The 24,320-nt window shown below is 59.0% G+C and overlaps 1 protein-coding gene across 1 annotated transcript in view; it reads left to right on the top strand.

The window, feature by feature from the left end:
* Positions 1 to 24,320, top strand: part of loco (regulator of G protein signaling family member locomotion defects) — a 52,958-nt gene that overhangs the window by 10,960 nt on the left and 17,678 nt on the right. Inside the window, exons 2-12 of the mRNA XM_037234935.1 lie at positions 4,375 to 4,527; positions 8,003 to 8,167; positions 8,500 to 8,721; positions 9,306 to 9,470; positions 10,176 to 10,415; positions 10,825 to 11,049; positions 11,688 to 11,885; positions 13,128 to 13,358; positions 14,777 to 14,960; positions 15,590 to 15,702; positions 16,016 to 16,230. Of these exons, the coding sequence (XP_037090830.1) occupies positions 4,375 to 4,527; positions 8,003 to 8,167; positions 8,500 to 8,721; positions 9,306 to 9,470; positions 10,176 to 10,415; positions 10,825 to 11,049; positions 11,688 to 11,885; positions 13,128 to 13,358; positions 14,777 to 14,960; positions 15,590 to 15,702; positions 16,016 to 16,230 (2,111 nt within the window). The remainder of the gene's footprint in view (positions 1 to 4,374; positions 4,528 to 8,002; positions 8,168 to 8,499; positions 8,722 to 9,305; positions 9,471 to 10,175; positions 10,416 to 10,824; positions 11,050 to 11,687; positions 11,886 to 13,127; positions 13,359 to 14,776; positions 14,961 to 15,589; positions 15,703 to 16,015; positions 16,231 to 24,320) is intronic.

Genomic DNA, 24,320 nt, shown 5'->3' with positions numbered 1-24,320 from the left:
CACTCCGGTCCCGGTCGCCGCCGGGGCTGTTTGTTGTGGCGGCCGACGGACGGCGTCGGGCGTACCGGTGCCGTCTGTGGTCGGCGAGCGCGGCGGAGCCGGGCCGCCGCCCACCGGCGTCATCTGCCCGGCTGGCCGCGATCCCGCCGGCGCCGGCGTCCGCCAGCGGCCGCACTGCAGGGCGCCGGGGCCAGCCGCCGCCGGCCGGCTGGCGGCGGCCCCGCGCGCCCGCGCGCTGCCGGGGAGCGCAGACACGAGCTAGCGCGGACGAGGCCGACGGCGGCCGCGCCCGGCGGTTAATGATCGGCGGAGCGCCGAGAGCAGACTGTTCGGCGTGAGTACACGATCGGCGCGCTTGTCACGGACTGACGCAAGGCCCCGTGCTGGGCCGCATTAGCCGCCCCTCCGCCGCGCCGTGCCGCGCTGGTGAAACCGCGAGCTGCTCCGAGCCGGCCCGCTCGGCCCTGGGGCGCCGAGCTTGCACATAAATCGCAACGCTGATTGATAGTGCCGTGGTCTTCAATTTGCATGTGGCTAAGTGCGCCAGACGGATGGATGGGTTACAGGTGGGAAGCATGGCGTCGCTTCTCGACATTCATTCACGCAATCATTGTGTTGCGTGTGTTAGTGTGTTGTGTGAGCAAGTGTGGACCTGGGTATGTGTGTTAGGTGCCCCGTGTGCTTGCTGACTGGTGGAGCTCGTGTGCGACTAAGCATGTGGTTATCTGTGTTAATTTTCCCAGGCGTCTTCCCACGACGTTAGATATGAAGAATAGCTGTGCGAATTGGGACGAGGTGTCCAAGCAGATGGAAGCGATGCATTCTTTCCACCCTGCCCTCAAATGTTTCCCGTCGCGTCTAAACCTATCGCCGTGAGAGCGTGCTCGTCGGAGGGAAAAGTGATATGTCTCGCTCCACTGACCACGTGCATTCTGAACGACTTCGTATGCTAATGATCTGGAAGTGAGGATGGGCCTGCCCCAGGCGTTTAGTGGCTGGCTTTTACCACCCATCAGGCGATTAGTTCCTTTCTCGCCGGTCCGCCGACCGTCCTACTCCTGTATTCTCGACTGTTTCATCTGCGGGTGACGGCTGTGAATCGCTTGTATGGTGTGCGTCTTTATCTGGTTCGAAAGCACCGCTGGTTTCTTGGATTGGTCGCTGACACAGTTGCATCGGACCTGGTAGCGGCCCCCGAACCTGTGCCTGGATCTGAACTAGTCCACCGATCCTTTGTTTGGACTCAATACAGGCCGTAGGAGACGGGCTCTCTGGCCGAGCCGGACTCCGATCTTCCGGCTGCATGTGACGCCGCTGCGCCGCTCCTAAGCGCGGCCCTGACACGGGGCCTCCGGCTTTGCGTCTCGATACGGCACTGGTCTTGCGCCTGCGCCTTCCACCGGTCCGAGATCTGGGGCCTCACCGATCCGTTGTCCTCGCACCGTTTCACCCAACGCGGGACCAGGCGTGACACGGTGACAGCGTTGCGGGGTTTGGACTTGACACCGACCTCCGGTACCGTGTCTGCATCTGACACCGTCCCTGCGCCGAAACCCGACACCGCCCACCGCTGCGGGCGCTGGGCATGACACCGTCCGCGGCCTGTGCTCGGACATGGCACACGCGGCACGTACGGATCCAGCACACCGCACACCGCCCCTGTCGCTGAGCGTGACACCACCTGTGTCGTCGGACGTGACACCGCCCCCGTCGTTGGACGTGTCAGCGCCCCTGTCATTGGACGTGTCAGCGCCCCTGTCATTGGACGTGACACCGCCTGTGTTGTTGGACGTGACACCACCCCTGTCGTCTGACGTGACACCGCCCCTGTCGTTAGCCGTGCCCCAGCCCGGTCCTGTGTCCGCTCCTGACCCCAGCCGGGACCGTATTCCCCGGAGCCGACTGACGCACCGCCGTCAGCCGGCACTGCGCGTGATCGGCGGACGGACGTCCGGTTCCGCCGCGCCGCAGCGTCGACTGGCCAGCCGAGCCGCCGGCAGTGAGCTGTCGGCTCGGCTGTGGGCGCGTCTCGTCCGTGTGACGAGGCTCGGCGCTCGTGCCGGCGGCGGCGCGTGACGAGGCCCTGTTCGAGTGCGCCGTGTGGTCGTGAGAAGTGGCCGTGCACTCGCGAGTGTGTGTGATGGTGAGAAGGCCGTGGTGCGTGGGAGCGATCCGTGCGCTTCCCAGCATGCTCTCGGTGGGGGGCTCTCCACGCCACTGGGGTCGGGCAGCGACGGGTGTAGTTGCAGTTGCCCAGTGGCCCAGCCCACCAGCCCAGTGTGGGCTGGTGGACACCATTGGCTCAGTGCCTACCACGGTCAGTGGTCGGTGGCGTTGGCACGGCCTGGCAGGTGTGAGGGCGGCGCTGGACAGGCGACGCCATTGCCAGCTCATCATCCAGCCGCCGCTTGCAAGGGTGCCTCTCTTGCATCTGCATCCCGCCCCGTGTTCGCGTCCCCCGCTGGGTCTGGGTGTTCACCAGTGAGGGGGCACGGCGGCGGCGGCGCCGCGCTGCAGGGCGCCGTCAAATGGAGGAGCGGGGGGGGGGGGGGGGGGGGACATCTCGGTGACCGCGTCGGCTGTTGTTCGTAACCTCCAACTCCCTCCCCCGCCGTCTGCCGGGCCGGACGAAGCCTATTGATAACGTCCGGTGGCTAACTTTCTCCGCCTCTGGAATTGTCGCCTCCGGCTCGCACAAGTGGTTGTCGGGAGTTTGGAGTTTAGGAGGCGGATTCGGTGCAGCGGTGTGATGTATGCCGGTCATGCTCCTGGTCATGTTCCCAAGTTTGCGACCGAATGCGTCTGTGTAGGGTTTAAACGTGTGACGAATCTGCTGATAACTCGTGATACGTGCTATCTTTTGATGACCTTCCGGACATCATTGAGTAATGCGATGGGTTGCTATTTTCAAGAAGCTCTGTGATGACGTCATGTATCGCAGTTCGCTTTTCTGGAAAGAGAACTTCCGTTCTTGTTACAAGCAATATGTACCGGATGGGTCATACTGTTAAACGGAATATTTGAATGTCATTTAAGGAACTCGAATAGGGAGGCCATTTGTCACCAGGAGACTCGATGTCGTTTACATTGCATCCTCTCAAAAAAACTGTGGAGACGGAGATGATTTTGCTGTTACCTCATCGAAGCCGCGGGTGTTCAATCAGCAGTGGACCAGCATTTGGCTCAGGCCGTCATCAAGCCGTGAGCCAACGCTAGGCTTACTCATCTTGGGCGCGTTTGAAAACTGAACGGTGGGCCATATTTGGCGCGACACTACGTTACATCGCGATGGCGCTGGCATTACGAGGAAAAACACTCGTGCTTATCACGGCGATTTGTAACGGCTCCGGCTTGTCGCGGGTGAGCGATTCCTTGACCGTTACCGGCGTTTAAAATGCCAACGAGGACACGCCCGCCCGGCCTTGCAGGCGCAAACCGGCGGCGCCCGGGTGTGCTTCTGTCGCCTTCTGCAGCGCACCGGAGACCTCCATGACAATGGTGGATAATAGTGGAGCAATGTGTGTCCATGTCATAGTCAAAGCCCGAAGACGCACTCTCACTGGTGTGTAAGTCAGGACCATGGCCGCACTCACCGTCTTAATTAGGGCATGATGTCTCGCATATTGTACCTGTGTCAGGCTGAATGCTCTTCACTCGCACGTCTGCGAGGGCATAGCAACGGGCCATATATCAGGACCCGTTGCATTATTGCCGGTCGGTATTTCGTATCTCCTTAATTACAGAAGAGCACTGTATCTTTGCCCTTGCTTGCTCTGTTATCTCAGGCAAGCGGTAGTTATTATGCAGCGCCGAAGCTGTCCCGTAAAAGATGAATGACGTAGCCATATTTTACCTGTGATGAAAGTGCGCAAGCGAAGGGCCCCGCGCCGTCATTGGGGCTTTACAACGTACTCAGCTGCTGAGGGTATATGACATCGCCTGCATCGGACCCTGGCAGGAAGGCCAGCGCCGTGAGGAATGAAATCCCGTACCGCTGGTTTCACAGAGAGCCTCGGCCCAAATTATGTTTGTTGACAACTATCTCTGAGCCATTCGTCCTTTGTCTACTGCCCCAAGTCTGTGTTTCACAGAAGAGGAACTGGCATCTGGAAGTGTAGATGAAATCAGCTAGCATGATCGAAATCCGGCGGTCTAGATAAAACCAAGGAGCAGACTTGAAATCCAGAAGTCTGGATGAAACCGATGACTAATATGCATGGCTACACAGTGCCGTCGCCGACAGCCTGGGCCCGCGCTGCCTGCTTATGACGGGGGCGGCTGGCACGTTGTAAGAGTCAGGAGGCCGCGTGACTGACACGTGCGAGATGGGGCAGGATGTACGGGGTTCGTCTAACGCGCCGTCCCTGTCACCAGGCGGAGCTGGAGCCGGAGCCGAAGCCGCGCTGGAACAAGGGCCAGTCGTTCCGTCGGCGGCTCAACCGACGCGCGCTGTCTCCGTCGCCGGCCGCCAGGGGCGCTGCGGCGCCACCGGACGCCGAGGCTGGCGGCGGGCCGCTGCTGGGCACGGTGAGGCGACGGGCGGGCTGGACGGCGGCGCGGCGGTGGCCGGCTGCGGGTCACCACACCGCCGCTCCGGCTCTCCGCGGCGAGCGGAAGTCTGCCCTGTGCAGCAGCAGACCACGTCGGCCTCGCATGCCGGTCGCTTTCTACAAATCTCACCACGTGCAATATGGCCTTGAATCGGATTTTTATTTCCAGTTGGTATTTATCGACATCTCAGACACTCTGCAGTCCGCGAGATACGCGCAAGATCAAGATAAAGATAGTTGTGGCTAGACTTATGTGGACGTGATTGCACATATTCGTCGAGCGCTGACGGAAGAGCCGGGTAAACCAAAAAGTCGACCAGCCACCTGTTAATTCATCTTATGACATTGACGTCCTTAACCTTTAGCCCAGCATAGCTCACGGGCACTTTTGGAAGTTGGGAGGGGAGGGGTGGTACGACACTGCACGACGACTTATCTGCATGATCACACCCGACCGCGTTAAGCCGTGCAGCGTTTGTCGCAGAAATGCCGCGTCACGTGACGTGGGCGCGGCCCGTCGCAAGCCCCTGTGACATTTCCATTTTTGTCCGCCGCTGGGCAGGGGCACGCCTTCACAGATCGGGGCAGCTCGTACCAGCAGCACCGCCCCGTAACGGTCGCGCAGTGCTGCTAAATGGAACCGACGTGACGCAAGCGGCTGATGCAAAACTGATCTGATCTGACGCAAACCCGGTCCACGATAGGATATTTGGTATTGACCGCGCTTTTGTATATCGGTTCTTTTAGAAGTGGCCCGAGCTCGGTACAAGTGAGATGCTCGTAGGCTGGGAGAAGGAGCCCGTGCCTGTTTTTGATATGGGATCGCCGCGCTAACAGTGGACGGGATCCCACCAGTCCATATCGAGCGAGGTCGGTCGCTTCTCGGGTTTCTCGTGGGCGGCCGGGGCGCGGAGCCGGGCGAGGTCGGGGTGCGGACGGAGGCGGACGGAGCCGCCGGCCGACGCTCGGTGGGGACCGACAGAGCTTAGTGGGCGGCGTCCGCTTGGTGAGGACCGACAGAGCCTAGTGGGCGGCGTCCGCTTGGTGGGAACCGACAGAGCCTAGTGGGCGGCGCCCGCTCAGGGGTGCAGCTGGAAGGGCTGGAACCAGACCGCCGGCTGACGCTCGATGAAGCCCGCCAGAGGCTAGTGGGTGGCATCCGCTCGGTGGGACCGACAGAGCCGTGTGGGCGGCATCCGCTCGGTGGGACCCGCCAGAACCGAGTGGGCGGCATCCGCTCGGTGGGACCTGCCAGAGTCGAATGGGCGGCGTCCGCTCGCGGGAGACCGACAGAGCCGTGTGGGCGGCGTCCGCTCGCAGGGGACCGACAGAGCCGTGTGGGGGGCGTCTGCTCGGGGATGGAGCAAGACAGGGCTGTCCCCGGTCGGCCGCCTACTGCCAATGTTGACGCGATGTGGAAAGGGGTTCGAGAAGAAGATTGCCTCGAAGCATGGTTCGTATGTAGCGTTTGATTGCATTTTCAAACATTGCTTTCAGACCGGTGTATGACTTCCTGGTCGATTTGGTCATCTACAATAGGCGATGAATTGAGCTTAAAAATATATTGCATTCAACCACATGCTGAAGTTGTATTCGGATGCAATAGCGACCTGCGAACTCTGCAGCCGGAAGCTGGGCGAGCCCCGAGTTTTGCGAAGATACATGTGAACGGCGCCCACGTGCTGCCATCCCGACGAGGAGGGCGCCGCGGCCGTGACGTCTGCGGCCGGGACTGAGCAGCGTCCACTGCGCGAAGGGCCAGAGCATGTGGGGCTGGCCAGCGTCCGCTGCGCGAACGGCCAGAGCATGTGGGGCTGGCCAGCTGGAGAGACGGGCGGCGCAGCGGCGCTCCTGGAAGTGTGTCCGCTCGGTCCGGGCCGATAACGGCGTGTGTGGTGGCCGGCTCCCGCTGTCGGGCCGGGCTTCCGGCCGCCGGCACCAGCTGGTCGACAGCTGGCCGCCGCTGGGATAGCAACGCTGGCTGGAGCTCGTGACCGAAGGGGAGAGGGCACGGCCCGGAGCTGGGCCAGACGTGGGGCGGAAATGGACCGGGTATGCATAACAGGTTTTTGCCGGCGCGCGGGAGGGCTGGGTAGAGCGCCGTTCCGCATGTATGCGCCTCTTGCATATGCTGCCGGCGTTGGTCGTCGGTGCGTGTTTTGACTGAGTGAGGGCCTCGTCAAACGTCGCAGGCGATAACCGGATCGGCTTTGTCGTCCGGTGATGGGTCCCTCCACATTGACTGTTAGCTCCGGGGTTTGAACATGTACTTAAATCTGCACTCTGGTTGGTTCACTGTGCTTGCTTTGGGCCCCTCAAACAAGTGACTCGGCGTAACAGGGTGGGGTGGGGGGGGGGGGGGGGGGGGGGGGGGGGGGGAGGGGGAGGCAGCCGACGGCCTTATCGAAGGCCAAAGGCCATTAACCGTCCCTCTGGGCGTTTATCCGTCGCAAGTGTCAGCGCGTGTAGCGTTTGAATTACATCGACAGTATGGGGCTTTGATGCGAGCTAACGCTTTGATGGAATGCGTCTTTGTTCACGTACCGATCAACAGAGGTGGTAGGCACACTAGGATAGGCTTGGATATAACACGGATGACAAAGTGAGCAGGAGCCCATCCAAGGTGGGGCCATGGCCACGAATGCATAAACCGGTATGGTAGATGTGGCAGTTGCCACACCAACTTCCCACAACGTAAGTACATTAAACATCTCATCGTTGATACCCGCTTGCTTCGGTGGCCGTCCGCACCCACGCTCAGCAGCAGTCTCCCCCCCCCCCCCCCCTATGCACTTGTATTTGGGTCAATATTGCAAGCCGATGGGTCACAGTGGGACTGCGAGGACTGCAGGTTGGCCTGTTTGGGGCGGTGCGATAGCGGCGGCCGCTCTGTCGTTGCTGAGAGGCCGTAGGGTAATCAGATACACATGATGTTGCCGCTACAGTCTCGCCATGCTGTAACATGACAGCCTCGGTAAACACGCAGTGGCGCGGGTTTCTTCGACTGTGTTTATGACAGCATGTCGTCTTGTGACCCGCGCCATGTCAAAAATCGCAGCGCCCTTGCATGTCTTGGATGATCTACAGCTTGTAATGGGTAGACAGCTGCTCCTTGACCCAGCCAGACCGCGTCTCGGACCGGTACGTTCCCTTTTTATGTGAACGATGCTGAATGGAAGAGGTTGGAATTGCGTGTTGCTTGAAATGGTTCTGGCTGTTGTGAGGCTTGCCGCCGAGATTATTCTGAGCTTCGCTGTCATCTGCCAGGGGTCAGACCTCGAAGGCCGCGGCCACGGAAGCTGCTGTGTTATGTTGGGGTGATCTGCGCCGATATACTGTGGCGCTCGCGCAGATAGGATGGCGTGGAGGTGCACGAGGTGATCTTTTGCTGGTGATCAGTGACGCCCTGAGGTAGTCGGTAATGCTTTGACCTGACCCGGCCTGACCTGCAGGGGTACGACGAGAGCCTGGAGTCGTCCGAGCGTGCCTGCCAGGCGGCCGGCGCCGGCAGCGAACAGGCGGAGCGGGCGGCGGCTGACGAGGGCGGCCGCGCCGCCTCCTGGGCGCTCTCCTTCGAGCAGCTGCTCGCTGACCAGGCCGGACTGCACACGTTCGCCGTACGTAGGCGGCGCCGACCGGCGGTGGCCCGTCCCACTCACTGCTCCGCGCTCGGACACCACGTCACCAGCCAGGCACTTGGTCGCTAGTGCTTCGTCGTCGATGTTGGGCCATGTTGTCGGTGCGGACGTTCCGGTTCAACTCATTTGCACATGTACTGATTGTTGTGCCACAGTGTTTGGCCGGCGTGTTTGACCCGTTTTCGTTTGTGCCGTGCCCTGCGAGAGCGGCTGAGAGCTGACGGGCGAGGCCGGTCTTCACTCGGTCACGTGGACGCGCGCCCCTCCGTGCCGCTCACCGCCTCCCCTCCCCCTCCTCCTCCGTGCGGCAGGAGTTTCTCAAGAGCCAGTTCAGCCACGAGAACATCTACTTCTGGGTGGCGTGCGAGCGGTACAAGCAGCTGCCGGATGGCGAGGCGCGCCGTCAGGTGGCGCTGCAGGTGTACGGCCGCCATCTGTGCTTGGGCGCGCCCGAGCCCGTCAACGTGGACAGCCAGGCGCAGCAGGCGGCGCAGGACGGCCTGGACCAGGCGGCCGCCACCCTCTTCGATAAGGTGCGGCGCACGGACCGGCCGGTCCAGCGGCCGTCTCTTGTGATGGCGGGGTGTGTGTGGCTTCCTGGGGACACAGTACTGTTCGTGGTAGGGGAATGAGTGTAGGTGATGTGTGCGTGGTGGGGCACAAGGTGGCCCCCTCTGAGGGTATGTAGGCTTCTCCACGAACATAAAAGGGAGGCGGTCTCGGAGCGCAGTCTGTAGTGCGGATAAAACGGGGTGTTCTGCCTTCAGAAGAGAGTATCTGTGCCCCTTTCGGGCCTGAGCCATGATGGAGCCGCCATGCTTGTGGCTGGTTGCGTCTGGAGGGCCAGAGCGGTCGGCTATCTGTTCAGTTCCGCTCACTGCGAGGCGGGGAGGCGGCTGGTTGGCTGCGTGCTGCTCTCAGACTGGGTACATCGTTGTGCAGTGAAACAATTCATCTCTCCCTCGATCCTGTGCGTGGCCGTCGGACCAGCGCGGGCAAGCGCGGCAGCACGCACTCAGCCCGGGTTGTCAGTGTTGCCGCCGCGCCGGCGCTCCCCGGCCCGTCAGCTGTGGCTCAGTCCGAGCCGTCTGTGACTGGCGCACTCACTCCCGGACAGGCGCAGCATCAGATCTTCAGCTTGATGAAGTACGACTGTTTCCCGCGCTTCCTCAAGTCGAGCATGTACGTGGGCTGCCTGGCGCGGGAGCGGGACGGCCAGAAGCTGCCGTACCTGGGCGGCGACGAGCTCGACCCGGACCTGCGCACCCAGCCGGAGGACAAGGTTCGTCCGCTGAGAGGCCCGGCGCATGGCTGTCCCCACCCCCTTCCCATCCGTGCACGTGCGGTGGTCGACACCGTACGGAGACCCGTGGCGCGCGATTCCGCTTGCGTAATGCTGGAAGCGTTTTCATGCATGTGATGAGAGTCTCGCCGGCGCGTGCAGTGCTTATTGAAGCTACCTCCAAGCGGTGGAACAGAGCCGCGCGTGCATGGGCGCAGTGGCACTGAGAGGTCACTGGACGGCATTGAGGGGTGTCGCACAACAGCACCCTCCCTCTCCGTCACACATGTTTTACAAGCCAGGTGGCATCAGTAGCTCAAGGTGTTCTAAGTGCAGGTGCACGTAGCGTGAACCAACAGAACGAGGCCACCAAGATCGGCACTGCTCGTAGGAACGCTCGTAGATGCGTTCCGTCCACGGGCGCATGGCCGCCATGCCGTTCTCTGTACCGCGCCTAGGCTGGTCCCGCCCATCTCCTTACACCAGTAGCGCTGTAGGCCAGCCGCGCAGGGCGCGCTTTATTGCCGTTGTTGCTATCAGGGTTTGGCGACGCAGTCAACAGCTCAGGTCATTTTGTTTCTAAATTTCTCACGCCGATTTTCGCTGGGATGGGGAGGGGGAGGGGGGATGAAAGCGTTGACCGGAGCCAGGCTCGAGCGAGGCGCGCTGCCAGTCGTGTGACGCGGCGCGCCCGTGTCGCCACAGAAGGTGGCCGGCAAGGGCGGCAAGCCGGAGGCGGCCGAGCGGCGGCGGCGCTCGCTGCTGCCCTGGCACCGCAAGGACCGCTCCAAGTCCAAGGACCGCGGTGAGGCCGACTACAAGCGCAAGAAGCGGCAGCGCGAGCGCGAGGAGACCAGCTCGGTGCGCAGCGACCTCTCGGGCAGCCGCAGCTCGCTGGCCTCGGCCGACCTGGCTGCCATACAGCGCAGCGCCGGCAGCCGACAGGTGGGCACTGGCGCCGTCCGCTCACGTCCTCAGCCGTCACGCCCTCAGTTCTCACGCCGTCCGCGCACGCCGTCCGCTCACGCCTCCGCTCACGCCCGCCGCTCACGCCTCGTTCAGCTCTGTCCGCGTGCCGAGCCCTGACAGGTCGCATGCTACTCGGCTGCCGAGGGTCGACGGATGTGTATGGCACCAGCCGTTGGCGCTCGCTGCTGCTGTGTTTTGTCCGTCGGTGGCTGCCGCTGCGGCCCCCCCCCCCCCCCCCCCTGTCGCTGTGGTCACTGTCGTCCGTCTCTCGTCGCCCGTGTTCAGCTCTCCCGTCCTGTGAGTGCTTGGGTCCGCCCCGCGACCCCCCGACCCCGTCGCCAGCGTGCCGCGCTTCCGTGTGGTGACGTCACCGTCCGGTCCGTAGTCGCTGACGTCTGGCGAGGGCGCGGCGGCGCCGCCGGTGCCGGTCGCCGCCGTACCGGCCGCCGACGTGGAGTGCCTGCTGTGTCGTGTGCGGCTGCCGGACGCCAGCTCGGCCGTGGTGCAGGCCGAGCCGGACGTGTCCGTGCGCGTCATGCTGCAGCGCTTGGTGGACCGGCGCGCGCTGCCCTACAACTCGTGGGACGTGTACCTGGGCAACAGCGACAGGGTGAGTCGGGGTGGCGCCCGAGGAGCGCTGCCGGACCGGCCGGCGGACCGGCGGACCGGCCGGCCGCCGCTTCGGCTGGTCACAGCTGGAGGTGGTGGCGTCACGTGATGCACGGGCTGCCGTCAGGCGCGGAGGTGTTTTTCCCAAATGGCCAAATTAGAATTTGTGCTGCATTGCGGGATATGTAAATTGTTATTGACAAACGTGGACATCATCAGGTAAGATTGCGTCCTCATTTTGTTTTAGCTTGTTGCACTGTTTACGCGGCCTATTCCACACCGTCGTAGGACATGACCCACCTCTGGTTTGGATACGACCTCCAAACCAAGCCTAAATGACACAACAGGCATATCACGTCGCGCGGAAGCCATACCTTGCGCCATGGTATTGATTTCCACCCCTGAAATGCTTCACCTTATGTCGGCTATAACGTAGTGCGAATGGCCTACCTGTCATCAATCACCGACCTGAAGTTCCTGTGCGTTGTTCCGTGTCCGAACCTTCCGAAGTTCCTTGTTCCGTGTTCCGTGTCCGTGTCCGAACGGAGAGTCATCAGAGCCAACACTCGATAAGTCAGCGCGGAGGGGAGGGTGATGGCGGCGGCGCCAGTGCTGACCGGCCGCCGCCGCCGCCGGCAGCCGCTCGACCAGTCGATCGACTCGCGCCGGCTCGGCTGCAAGGAGATCCGCATGGAGCAGCGCGTGCTGTTCCGTGTCGACCTGCCCAACCACAAGACGATCGGCGTCAAGGCCAAGCCCAACCGGCAGGCGTGCGAGGTGCTCAAGCCCATCCTCAGCAAGTACGGCTTCAAACTGGAGGCCGTGCACGTGTTCGAGGTGAGCGACGCTGCTCGAGGCGGAGACCTGCGGCCAGGTCTGCGCCCGCTGTCGTCTTCAACATGGCGAGGACTCGATAGCGTGCGATGTTCTTACTAAATATGATTAGTTACGCTTAGATGTTATCCAACATACTTCTGTGTCTTTCGTACGTTTGTCGTATTTGCGCCAATCGGTGTCACGCACTGTCAGATTGTGATGCAGTGTTCTTGTCGGCCTTAAGGATTCGGTGGATTGCGCTTGGGAGGTCTGTGCTTGGCTTTCTCAAGCGCAAGACGTTTCGCAATTTCCGGCGTCTGGTAACCGCTGGGAGAAATTGGGGGTATTGCAAATTACTGCGCTCTTGAGTCTTCGCACACGATGCGCCGAATTCGATGTTCGCGACTCATGCCGTCGACTGGATTTAGGTAATGCCACCAGTTAGTTGTGTAATGGATTAACGCATGTTGGGACTCGTGTGCGCACGCCTTCGCTTCGTTGTCGGAAGGCAAGCTCACAAACTCCTCCCAGGGGTATGTGATTCTTGGTCTCGTCGTCGGACTATCAAACGGCCGCGCGCCTGGTGGGCTGTGGTAGTCATAGGGGCGTGTCTCGTGCTGTCACAGTCGAGAGATGTGCTGTGGCGGGCGCCGGGCGCGCTGTGTCGGCGCCTCAGTGGGCGCGTCTCGTGCTGTCACAGTCGAGAGGTGTGGTGTAGAGGGCGCCGGGTGCGCTGTGTCGGCGCCTCAGTGGGCGTATCTCCTGCTGTCACAGTCGAGAGGTGTGCTGTGGTGGGCGCCGGGTGCGCTGTGTCGGTAATGTCGGCGCCTCAGTGGGCGTATCTCGTGCTGCCACAGTCGAGAGGTGTGCTGTGGTGGGCGCCGGGTGCGCTGTGTCGGTAATGTCGGCGCCTCAGTGGGCGTGTCTCGTGCTGCTACAGTCGAGAGGTGTGCTGTGGTGGGCGCCGGGTGCGCTGTGTCGGTAATGTCGGCGCCTCAGTGGGCGTGTCTCGTGCTGCCACAGTCGAGAGGTGTGCTGTGGTGGGCGCCGGGTGCGCTGTGTCGGTAATGTCGGCGCCTCAGTGGGCGTGTCGCGTGCTGCCACAGTCGAGAGGTGTGCTGTGGTGGGCGCCGGGTGGGCTGTGTCGGCGTCTCAGTGAGCGTGTCGCGTGCTGCCACAGTTAAGAGGTGTGCTGTGGTGGGCGCCGGGTGCGCTGTGTCGGTGGTGTCGGCGCCTCATTGGGTGTGTCTCGTGCTGCCACAGTCGGGCGGCGGCGCGCCAGTGGAGCTGAAGCTGCCGGTGACGCGGCTCGACAGCCGCCACCTGGTGGTGCGATGGCGCGAGGAGGGCGGCGGGGAGCCGGCCGAGCCGCGCCGGCCCTTCCCCAGCCTCGACGAAATCACCAACCGCGTGTTCGAGGACCTGCTCAACGGCAAGGCTAGCGGCAGCTTCGACGACTTCGGCGTCATTGACTTTGACCAGAACTCCAGCAAGGTGGGCAGATTGATCTAGCCTGGGCTTTGCCCCGCTCGCTGTGGCGTTGATGTCCCTGGACCGTACCTGGTGTTCGCTTTCAGAAAAGTTGCGCGAGTAAATAGATGACATTTAGCCCTAAAAGTGTTAACCTGTTCGTTGTTGAAGACTTGTATGCTGGTGGATGAGTTAATAATCAGAAGAAGAGTGATTGGAGGTACGATGTTCTGATGTTCGCCGTCATCAGGTGGTTAGAGAGGGGAGAGAAAGGGAGTAAAAAGGAGGCGATACGCCTATGATGCCCCTGCGCCACTCCTGGTGCTGGACGGAACAGCTGCCGTTGTAAAGTTTCATTGCATTCCGTAATCAGACCTACATTCAAGTTGCCTTTGCATTCCGTGATGAGGTGTGATATGTCGTCTGATACACCGAATGTGCGCTCGAGTGGCCACTCATCTTGAAGGTGGTCCAAGAGTGTGTTTGAACAGACATGCGTGCATGGGCCGTCGTCGCCTGCCAAGCGAACTGGTCCGGAGAATTTCGTCTCTGGACAGGGGTGATGTTCTGTCTCTTGCGCCCTGTATCTCTGCAGGAAGACGGCTGCTGGCGGGCGGTGTACTTGTTGCCACGTTCGCATGTGTTAGTCGTGACTGTGGGCGCTGGCTGCGAGGGTTGGTTCGGGGCGTCTCCCGGCTAAATGTACCACCGCCACCTAGTGGCAATCGACGTGAACGATGCCGACACTAAATGGGCTTAGATGTTCAATTGCTAAGCGCCAAAATTATTATGAGGAGAGCGGTGGCAAACTGCCGTTTATCATGGCTGCAAAGGACAGTGACTTTGGCCTGGACCATCGAATCCAGCTCCGGGATGGGCTGATCGGGGTGGTCTTTTGTTCAGAAAGTAAACCTCCTGTGTACATTCGTTATGACCATCTATTGAATTAAACCGTGGTTTGAGGAAACGTAAATTACGTCGAAAGTTTGTGCATCTCCTGTTTGGGCCTCTGCCGTCAAAATGGCACCAGTCATGGCACATTAGGCTGTGACGCGTCTGTGCCCTAAGCTGTGGATTATTACGGTGCAGGTCTCGAGTCGGTGGTTCCCTTTGTCACTTCCGGACTGCTCACGTGCTACTGTAACGTGGAAACATACCAAGCATTGCTCGCCGCCTTACCCATGCACCCACGCAGGCAACCCAGCAACGCCTACATTTTTAGGCTATTGGTAGTGTGGCTATACGTCTGGGAAATCAGAGGTGGATATTTCGATGACCCACGGCGCTCGCCGTTCCTGCCAGGATACGGCAGGCGACACCATGTAGCCCCAGCAGTCGAGTGTGTCGTAAAGCCGCCGATCGGCGCCCGAGTGTACCATGTGTAAGTGGTGTGCTGCGGAGCGCGCCGTGCAGCCGTGCTCAGCTGCGCCTGTCGCCGACAGACGGACGCCAGCAGCTCGGACCGCTCCTGTGGCCTGCTGGCGTCGATGGCGCGCCGCAACTCCCTGGGCCGCGAGCCGCGGCGCGCGCACCGACACCAGTCGGCGGCGGAGGCCGGCGGTGAGGCGCTGCGACCGGCGCCGCCGCCGCCGCCTCCCCAGCTGGCCGACGCCAAGGAGACGGACGGTGGGTGGCGAGGCCGGCGGGCCGGGCTGACGCCGGTGCCCGTGTCGGGTGGGGTGGTCGTTAGTGGTACTGAGTTTGGGTTGACGGTATGCGATGCGTCCGTATGCACCGCAGGCGGCGCTGACGGCTTGTGGGGGCAGCATCACACTGCCGCATTATGATGGCTGGGTTGGTGCCGAGGCGACATTGTGGTCGCTGGGTTGGTGCCGAAGCGACATTGTAGTGGCTGGGTTGGTGCCGGGGTGATATTGTGGTGGCTGGATTGGCGCCGAGGCAAAATTGTGATGGCTGGATTGGTGCCGAGGCGACAGGTTAGTGGCTGGGTTGGTGCCGAGGCGACATTGTGATGGCTGGGTTGGTGCCGAGGCGACACTGTGGTGGCTGAGTTGGTGCCGAGGTGGCGCCACATTCGAGGGGCCCACGTAACCGGCCATTTTACTGGCATCGCGTTAGATGGCTTAGGTCACCAGTTGTTTGACCGGCTGCTGTTTGACGGCTCCGCTCCATCGGCCGAGGATAGGCGTCTCCGAGGCGGACGCGCCGTGACGCCGTCGCGTGGCGGCCCGCCTGCGTGTGCCTACAGTCGCGGCCGGCCGTGCGCGGGTCTGACGGCGTGTCTCCTGTTGCAGTGGCGCTGTACGAGGGCCTGAAGCGGGCTCAGATGTGCCGACTGGACGACCAACGGGGCACCGAGATCAACTTTGAGCTGCCCGAGTTCTTGAAACGGCGTGATGCCGTCCAGGTGAGGCCAGTAGAGCGAACAAGCCCTGTGACGGCTTTGCGGTTGCGATGCTGAACCAAATTTGCGAATCAGATAGCCGTTGCCGAAATAAGAAATACTTTAGCGGGTTGTACATAGCTCACCGGCCATGAAAGGCTATCGCAGTTATCTGTACGTCCGTACCTTGCCTTCTTACCCGGCACGTCGCCTCCCGGGAATGGCACGGAACTCGTCTGGCCGCATTCCCGCCGCCGTGGCCGCGCACCCGGTGAGCGCGTGGCGTGTCGTCTCCACTGGCCGTGGCTGACGCTGTCCTCGGCGTCACGTGCCGCAGAACAAGGAGAACTACTGGCCGGAGGCGGCTGGCGCGCCGGTGCAGCAGCTGCGGCGGCGCAGCGCGGTGCGGCCACTGGCCGGCGGCATCCTGCCCACCGACCAGCAGGCGGAGGACTACTTCCAGGCCGAGTTCGAGTCGGGCCGCCTCAGCCTGGGCCTGGGCGACAGCGGCCAGCTGGCGTGCCCGCCGATGCCGCGTCTGACGCCGCGCCGGCCGGACGCCGCGTCGCCGCCGCTGCCGGCGACGCCCGACGCGCTGGCCACCTCGCTGCACCTGGACGAGGCGGCCTTCTCGCGCCGACGGCCGCTGGCCGAGCGGCGGCGGCGGCCGTTGCGGTCGCGGCCGGCTTGTGCCCGGCCGCCGCCACGCCGCCGCCGCCGCTGCCGCCCAAGCCCAAGGTGCTGGCGCGCGGCCCGCCGCCGCGGCCGCCGGCGCGCCCCAGCGCCGCCGCCCATGAGCTGGCCACCGGCCGCTCGCGCAAGGCCATCTACCTGGAAAAGGCGGAGAAGCTGAACATCAGCTTCGTGTAGCCGAGGCGGCGGCGGCGGGCGGCGGCCTCCGGAGTCCTCAGTGCCAACCCGGAGAGGCCGAGCAGTGCGGCCGCTCGCTGTCGGCGGTCGGGTCCAGGGTCGGGCGGGTTCGGATTTAGCGCCGGAATGGGTCCAAGAGAACGGCCAAACGTGCGGTAGTGGGGGGTGACGCTCCCGGACCGTATCATCAAACGGCTCTTCCATTGGACGAGCCTCGGGGTCGTAGTACATAGCATGATCAAATGTGAAGTGCCTCTGGTTGTATGGCGTTGTGATGCAATGTCCGCAAGTGTCGTTCCTTCTATCGAGTATTCTTTTTGTGCACAAAGCAATGTGGTCTTCCATGCTCCGGTAAATGGGGAGCGATGTTGAACGGCGGCAGAGATGTCCATAAGCAGATCATTGATTGGTAGTAGTGTATGTAGATGCGGGGGCCATATCTGTACAGTGGAGTAGGGACGTGCGGAGAACGGTCGCAGTTAACACTCTGGATGCGCGACAAGTGCGCACACGCGAATAAATTTCGGTGCATTTGTTGGTGCAAGGAATTATCTGTAGAGTGGATCATATGCAATGAATCAATGGTTGATACTATCATAGTTGTGAATTAGAACAAGCAGCCTTTTGCCGCGTTTTTTTGGAAATATGTGTGTTGGTCGCTGCGAACATTGCCGCAGCGCCGTGACATACGTGTTTTAGCCAAATGCCAATTGTATATGTCCTGTTTGTAACGATTTAATATATTCTACATAAATACTTGTGTACCGGGAGTTGCCAACTGTAGATGACCGACCGTCTATCCGCTCGTACTATACACTGACATGTCAGAATGAACGGGCCGAGACGATCCTGACTGGCTGCAAGTGGCTCAGAAATCAGGACATCCCGCTCCGAAGACTCGTCCCCCGCAGTAGGTCTCGTATGTGATGAAGTGACCGTCAGCAGCCCCTGTGCTGCCATCATTCGTGACGCCCAAGGTGATCGCGGTTTATCACCGTGATGCGAGACTGCGATGTAAGCTGGGTCTTTGCCCGAGGTGTGGCACTTGGGTGGTATGCGCCGCTGCCGCGACGGTGCCGTCCGATCCGTGCTCATGCCGTCTGTCGGGAGTGCAGCGACCACTCAGCCGGCTTTGATCATAAGCGTCGGCAGGAATCCGCTCACGCAGCTCAGCCCAAGACCTCCCACAGACCGGCGAGCCAGCCGGCGGGCGGACGGGTCAGAGGCGGCCGTACGGTACGGTTCAGGCCCGAGACCTGCACAGCCGGCCCGCTGCGCAGGCCAATCCATAGACGGCAGGTGCGGTTTATTCGAGGTCTGGATTGATTGGTTTCCTGAGATTCACCACGTTTGGCACGCATTTTGAGATGCGTGCCAATGAGATGGATTCCGCGAACTGCCCCGCTTCGCAGGAAATCTGATTATAGCCTTGTAATTCCTCGCCGGGTGATGCAAGAACGGCAGCCTTGGTGGCCAATGTCCTCGCACATTTGTCATGCAGTGTCAGGAATAGTGTTGTGCGACAAAATCCTGTGGTTCTACATCCCTGCATGATCGCTGAGTCCCAGCATGGTACGCTTACCCGGTCAGCCGGCCTTCTCCGAAAAGATGGGGCAAGAGGAGACTTGGGCTCTTGGTTTTCGGCCTTCTCAAGTGTTACCTTGAACAAGTCTTATCTTTTCTATGCCGAGAAGTGTTGATTAGATGTACTTATCGAATATATCTCATGTATTTTGAAAATGCTCAACGTTTCCAAAAGCAGTCAGCGTCGTGAGTGAACAAGGTAAACAATGAAAAACAGTCATCCAAAATTTAGGCTCATGAAAGACAAAACGGCTTGAACTGTGTGAAGAATCGGCTACTGAGAAGAAACTGGCATAGCCAACCAATCCAGCCCCTACATCCTAACCCTCTGTACACCGTAGGCCTCTTCATACTAAGAACATTATACAGGAGCCTAGTTTGGCAACAAGCCTGAAAATGCACAAATAACAGGACATTCAGGGGCGGAACTCGAAGAATCCAGTGCGGTCCATCAAACAAGCAATTGCTACTCCGGAAGCGCCTCTGATTCGACGTCACGTACCCGACGCCTCCGTAGCAAAATGTAACGGTCATCTTCATGTATCACATCACGCCTATAGACCTAATGGGTGATGTAGTTGGTTCCTGTGCATCCTAGTTTTTATTTTTGCTTAAGATTTGGTGCCGACTTAGCTCCAACCTAATAACGCCCACATGGAAAGGGATGCGTGACCACAGTGTGACCAGAAACGTCCCATGCCATTGGCTGCTCGAAACACAGACTGCTAAGCGGAGTGATCTGGACGGCTCGCACCGAGAATGCGATTATAAATTAACTCACTTAGTTCTGAGCTCCAGTGCAGTTATTCAAGTGTCAGGGTAGACATTCCGGTATCAGTGCAGTTATTGAAGCTCCCATATCCTGCAACCGTTACACGGCGCGGACGTCTGGCATTAGCACATGGTGCTAAGGTTGGCCGAGTCGCAGGCGGCTAAGCCGAAAGGTTTGACGACTCGTACCGAGTGTAAGGTACGGTTAATCTTATATACTGGAGGCTTGATGCTCACACTTACGACCGACGCATCATTTCTAAACGAGCTCGAATTCATAACAGCTACTGAAAACACGTTCCGAGACGACGTTTGTGTGCAAAGCCTCAGACGAAGACTACGAATGGGCAGCAATGTCAATACCCTGAGGCCTACGTTGGTTTGCGCTGTTACTAAAATGTATGCGTAACTTTTCATCTGTGCCATCAACACGAGTTCTTGCGCCCAGTTGGCAAAGAACTGACAGCCCCATTGACCCAGAGAGAGGTCATGACCCTTGAGGTGGGTCACCGGGTCGAATGACCTCCGCGAACCCAAAAATCGAGCACTGGTTGGTACAGCATTAATTTCGCGAGGAGGCGATCTTTCCCCAGTTGACGCCATCACGATGGCTGCCGGCGTAGTACGAGGTCACCAAGGTCACCAAGGTCAGGTGTCAGGTTCGAACCAAGGACCTTTCTACTGACGCACGTTCACCGGCGCGAAAAAACATCAGACAACTGCACCAGAAGGGGCTCAATGCAAGTGGCGACATGACAAGTCATAATATTTTCGGGGTGTATCGGTTAGAGCTAGTGGACTCGACCAGACGAAGATTGAATGTCAACGCCTTTGGTGGTCGATTAGCCTGCTCCACGGCCTCTTTCAGCAAAATTTAAACTCAGCTCAGTGACGTCCATAAAAAGAAGCTACTTTAAAAGTGGGCTTGATCGCCAACTCCCGAGGATCCACCACCTCTTATCAACAGGGCAGCGCCCGTCGGCCCGTCTCGGTGATAATGCCAATGTCGTCGAAGACGTGCCTTGTGCACCTTCCAAAAGGGAGGAGCTCGGTTGAACACGATTACTGTCGACTACGTGGACGTGGAAAATATGCAGGTGAATACATTTGCTCCTCGGTTGAATAGGTCCTAAGTAATATAATCATGCACAATCTGACGAGTATTCCGCGTATCCATGCATCAGCATGCGTGTAATGTCTTCTTTCACAGCAAATCCTATTATCACTTTTAATTTGCCGGTGAGTGATGCAATGATCTTAACCTTGACTTAACAAAGCGCGCCGCGCTCGCGAAGGCAGCTGTGTTTAAGTGTAAAGACGCCTCCTCGGTAAGATCAACAGGAGCCAGTTAGCTCTCGCATGTCACAATCTGTTGCTTTCTTTAATACAAATTGGGAATTCCCCCAACAGAGTTTGTATTTGGAGAAAAACGTGCAGCGTGTATATTGCATTAAACCCCACGCTACACGCTATGTTGCGTTCAAGGTCTATACATCAGGGCCAGATGTGTGCTGCGCATGGTGCGACAGCTCTTTCAGCACACAGTGCACTGGCCATGGCAACAAACACACGACTGGCCAACGACTACCCACGATCACTGGCTGGCAGCTTTGGGCAATACAAAACCTTACCCAATACAAATCCAATACAAAGCGGAATTCGTAGAGCTATAGCTCTGCAGCTGGTGTGTCGGCTAACAGATCCGACAAAACATCTACCGCTCCGAACAACACGGTATTCCACAGCATAACACGTTACATGTCATTTCAACGCAATCATTACATTTCAATGCTTCCACTCTGGCAATGGTAGTAGAGTCCACAAGGCATCGCTCATAAACGAATTTATTATGTTTCACCCAGGTTTGAATTATGAAGTGACGCCAGTGATTTGTCCTCATGAAGTTTCATATGTGCCGCCTGCAGCCTGTCATTGTCACTGTCGAGCTTTGATTGCTCGGGATGCCTAAGATTTAGACTTTATAGTCTTTCGGGTTAATGAGACTACATCGGAATATGTCGTCAAGAAGTCGTATAAGAGGCAAAACTGGACAGAGTACAGCAATGTGTCAGTTAAGTGTCAACAGACCAGGTTTGTTGGCACGCCCGGGCATTAACGCTGCCACGCCGAACAGATGGCTCATTCGAGTTCCAGTGAGGAGGAGTTCGACTGAACAACATTAGACCAGCGGTGAGGGATCGGGTTGATAGAACATCGTTAGGTGTTGGGAGATGCTGGCCAGAGCGTGGGGGGTGTCGGGAGACAGGGGACGGGGGCGAGAGTTGAGGGTCATGCGAGGGCCGACGCCGCGTCTGCTGCTGTACGAACCATCACCGTCACCTTTGACGGTAATATCACTGCTATGTCGACTCGCTCGTGGTTGCGTCTCTCACAACCGGGCTTCAATATTATGCCGACAGCTGGCTATATGCGTGTTAAGGTTGTCAGCATGTCGCTATGCCCTCCAATAAATGAGCCTATCCGCGGCTTTTTTATTATATTTACCAACCAAGCTACCTTGCAAGTATGCAATCATGTAGCAGTCTCCGCCCTGCTCTGCTTGCTTCCACGCCCACGGCGTCGCTTCCACATCGGTCGACTTTGTATACCCGCTTATTTGTGATCAGAACGAAGAACGCGCACGAAAAAGAAGGGAAAATTGTTGATAGCGCTGATGCTAGCAGTAGCACCAACACGTTCATTTCATAAGCGTGTACCGAATATACAGGAGTGGCACCGGGCATAGCTGATGAAAATGCATTTTAAGAAGGCTCAGGCTTCAGAGACTCCCAAATAAACTCGTTGTGCCAGCTTTCGTGACTTAGCCGTCAGAAGAGCGTAAGACGCCGCTGGTGGCAGGTGGCAGCTGGTCCAACGCTCCGCGAAGCGCAACGACACAGCTGCGAAGCTTACGCCGAGCTGCAGTGAAGTTTCTCAAGCGCGCGATTGCTGCAGACGGCTGCAAGATTACTGACGAGCAACTAGCCGGGGCTCCGATTTCTAGGTACAGATTGAGATGGGACATGCCACCACACAAATTTTCCTGGTCCCATTAGCCTTAGTCGCCTGCTCATCATGGCGGCCGAAAAGATCACATGAGTTCCTACTCTATAGGTGATATCTTACACAAGAATGTTTCGGTCGACCTCATTTTCAAGCATCCACAGAGCGAAGCGCGCACCATTTCAGGGGGAGCACGCCTGCCGGGCACGCTAGCGCCTGCTATCAGAGACGTCACCGAGACCCGGTGAGCTGTTTGCAGTTTGCGTAGATACAATGATAAAACGGATTGTGTCAGGATGGTGAAGACAGCAAATTTGGAAAAATTGCCGCTAGTGCCACCACGACACACTGCATAACGATCCTAGCATTATTCACGGGCGTCGGTGAAATGGCTATTATGTAACCACGACCTTCCGCATAGAAACCGACGGAAAAAATATGCGGCGGGCGGGGCTCACATCCGAGTGTCTCCATGAAATGGTCGTGTGTCTTACTGATTACTCCGCTTACAACCTAATTACGCTTCATCCGAACCTATGGTAGGAAAACCGGACGGCGCAGAAGAGCCCTGGTGTGTGGTTTGTGATGCAGGCAGGTCGGTAAGATCAGATAAGGCCAGAAACCGCCTGCTGTAGTGCAGTCTGCAATGCAGTTCGGCCCCAGCCGAGGCGCTGCGGCAGCTGGTCCACTCCTACTGGAGTGTAGCCTGCCACGCAGTCCGGCCCTAGCCGAGGCGCCGCGGCAGCTGACCCACTCCTAATGGAGTGTAGCCTGCCATGCAGTCCGGCCCTAGCCGAGGCGCTGCGGCAGCTGGTCCACTCCTACTGGAGTGTAGCCTGCCACGCAGTTCGGCCCTAGCCGAGGCGCTGCGGCAGCTGGTCCACTCCTAATGGAGTGTAGCCTGCCATGCAGTCCGGCCCTAGCCGAGGCGCTGCGGCAGCAGATCCACTCCGAGTCGCCCGGTCGCCAGCTGACTCGCCGAAATCGACCCCATTCCCCGCGAGTGGTCGGCACAGTGCGCGTCGGGAGGACTGTGCGCCTGTTGACAGCGGGCGGCGCCCGGCCCGACTTTCGTCCAGCGGGGATCGAGGCCGCTAATTGTCGGCGGCCGGGCCGCGGGCTCTCGCCGAGCACGAGTGCCGGCCCTCGAGGTGTCAGATCTGACACCGATTCATTCCGGAGCGTCACGCCGCCGCCCGGCCACTTTGGAGCGCAGCTGGAGCCGGCCCCGCCGGCTGAGAGGTGACATGCGGCGCTCGCGGCTGAACTCAGCGCGACCGCTCCATGCGCAGAGCCCCGGCATACGACCGACAGTGCACGGGGTCCTCGCGCGCTCAGAGTCGAAAACCCTCGGTAAGGCATGTCCTTTCACACATAGGCCCCAGTTTACTAGCTTAGTCGGGTGATTTCTAAGCTTCTGTGATTGAGGAGGTGCATTAAGTTTCTGTAATTGAGGAGGTGTATCATTGTGTGTGGAGGATGCGACGAATGCTCAGACGTCCACCGCGATGTGGACTAGTGTTTTTCTGCGCCGTGCAAGGACGTTTTTTAATGCAAAAACGTTCAAGGAAAGCAGAAGTGACGAAATGGCTTACATCACGTCAGGTGCCAGGAGACTCGCTTACGAACTCGAAGAGTAGCATGGTTCGCTGAAGCAGGCTTAGCCGTAGGAGGGAACTGCACAAATAATGCACAATGGGTGGCAACGAACAAGACGTCTGCAAGGCTCGTAGACATTCAGGCACCCAGAGATAGTCGAAGGTGCTGGGGCATCGAAATGAGGTGAAGTAACAGCACCCTAGGTAACGCCACCAAAAACTCCGCTCCACTCGGCACCCTAAGTAACTCTAACCTAACAGCACCCTAGGTAACTCCACTGCGGCTCGGTTTAAACAGATGAACAATTTCTTTGACACATTCCAAGGGCTCCGAAATAGCCAACAGGGGCTTCAATAGCCATCTTCTTGCCAACAAACGACGGCAGCGCTCAAGTGGTTCAAAACGATTAGGAATTCTGAGCGGCCAGGAGGGCTCGAGAATGTCAGGATGATATGTGTGTGCGTGCATGTGTGTGTGTGTGTAGTTCGCTTAGTAATGAACCTTTGACAGGACATGTTTGTCTGCATCTTGACCTCTTAGTACAAATTGCGCCTCGACAAAAGTCAGGTTGGCAAGACCTGACCTTTGTTTTATGTTTTTCATCCATGTTTTGTCTCATATATGCACGTGTTTGCCCAACAGTCATCGCCAAAGCTCACGTCGTCTGGCCGATAGGACCGTCGCTGACACCGCGGTAGATGCAAATACCAGAATTATCTTATATTGTCGGTTTCGAGGAGCAAGATACCTGGGTATCCTCCAAGATAACTGAAGTGGAAGGCAACATAAAAGCTACACAAACTGAACCACTAGAT

Source organism: Pollicipes pollicipes, unplaced genomic scaffold (genome assembly GCF_011947565.3).
Source record: "Pollicipes pollicipes isolate AB1234 unplaced genomic scaffold, Ppol_2.1 Scaffold_7261;HRSCAF=8764_pilon_pilon_pilon, whole genome shotgun sequence".
NCBI classification, from domain to species: domain Eukaryota; kingdom Metazoa; phylum Arthropoda; class Thecostraca; order Pollicipedomorpha; family Pollicipedidae; genus Pollicipes; species Pollicipes pollicipes.
This window is presented reverse-complemented; position numbering and strand designations above follow the sequence as displayed.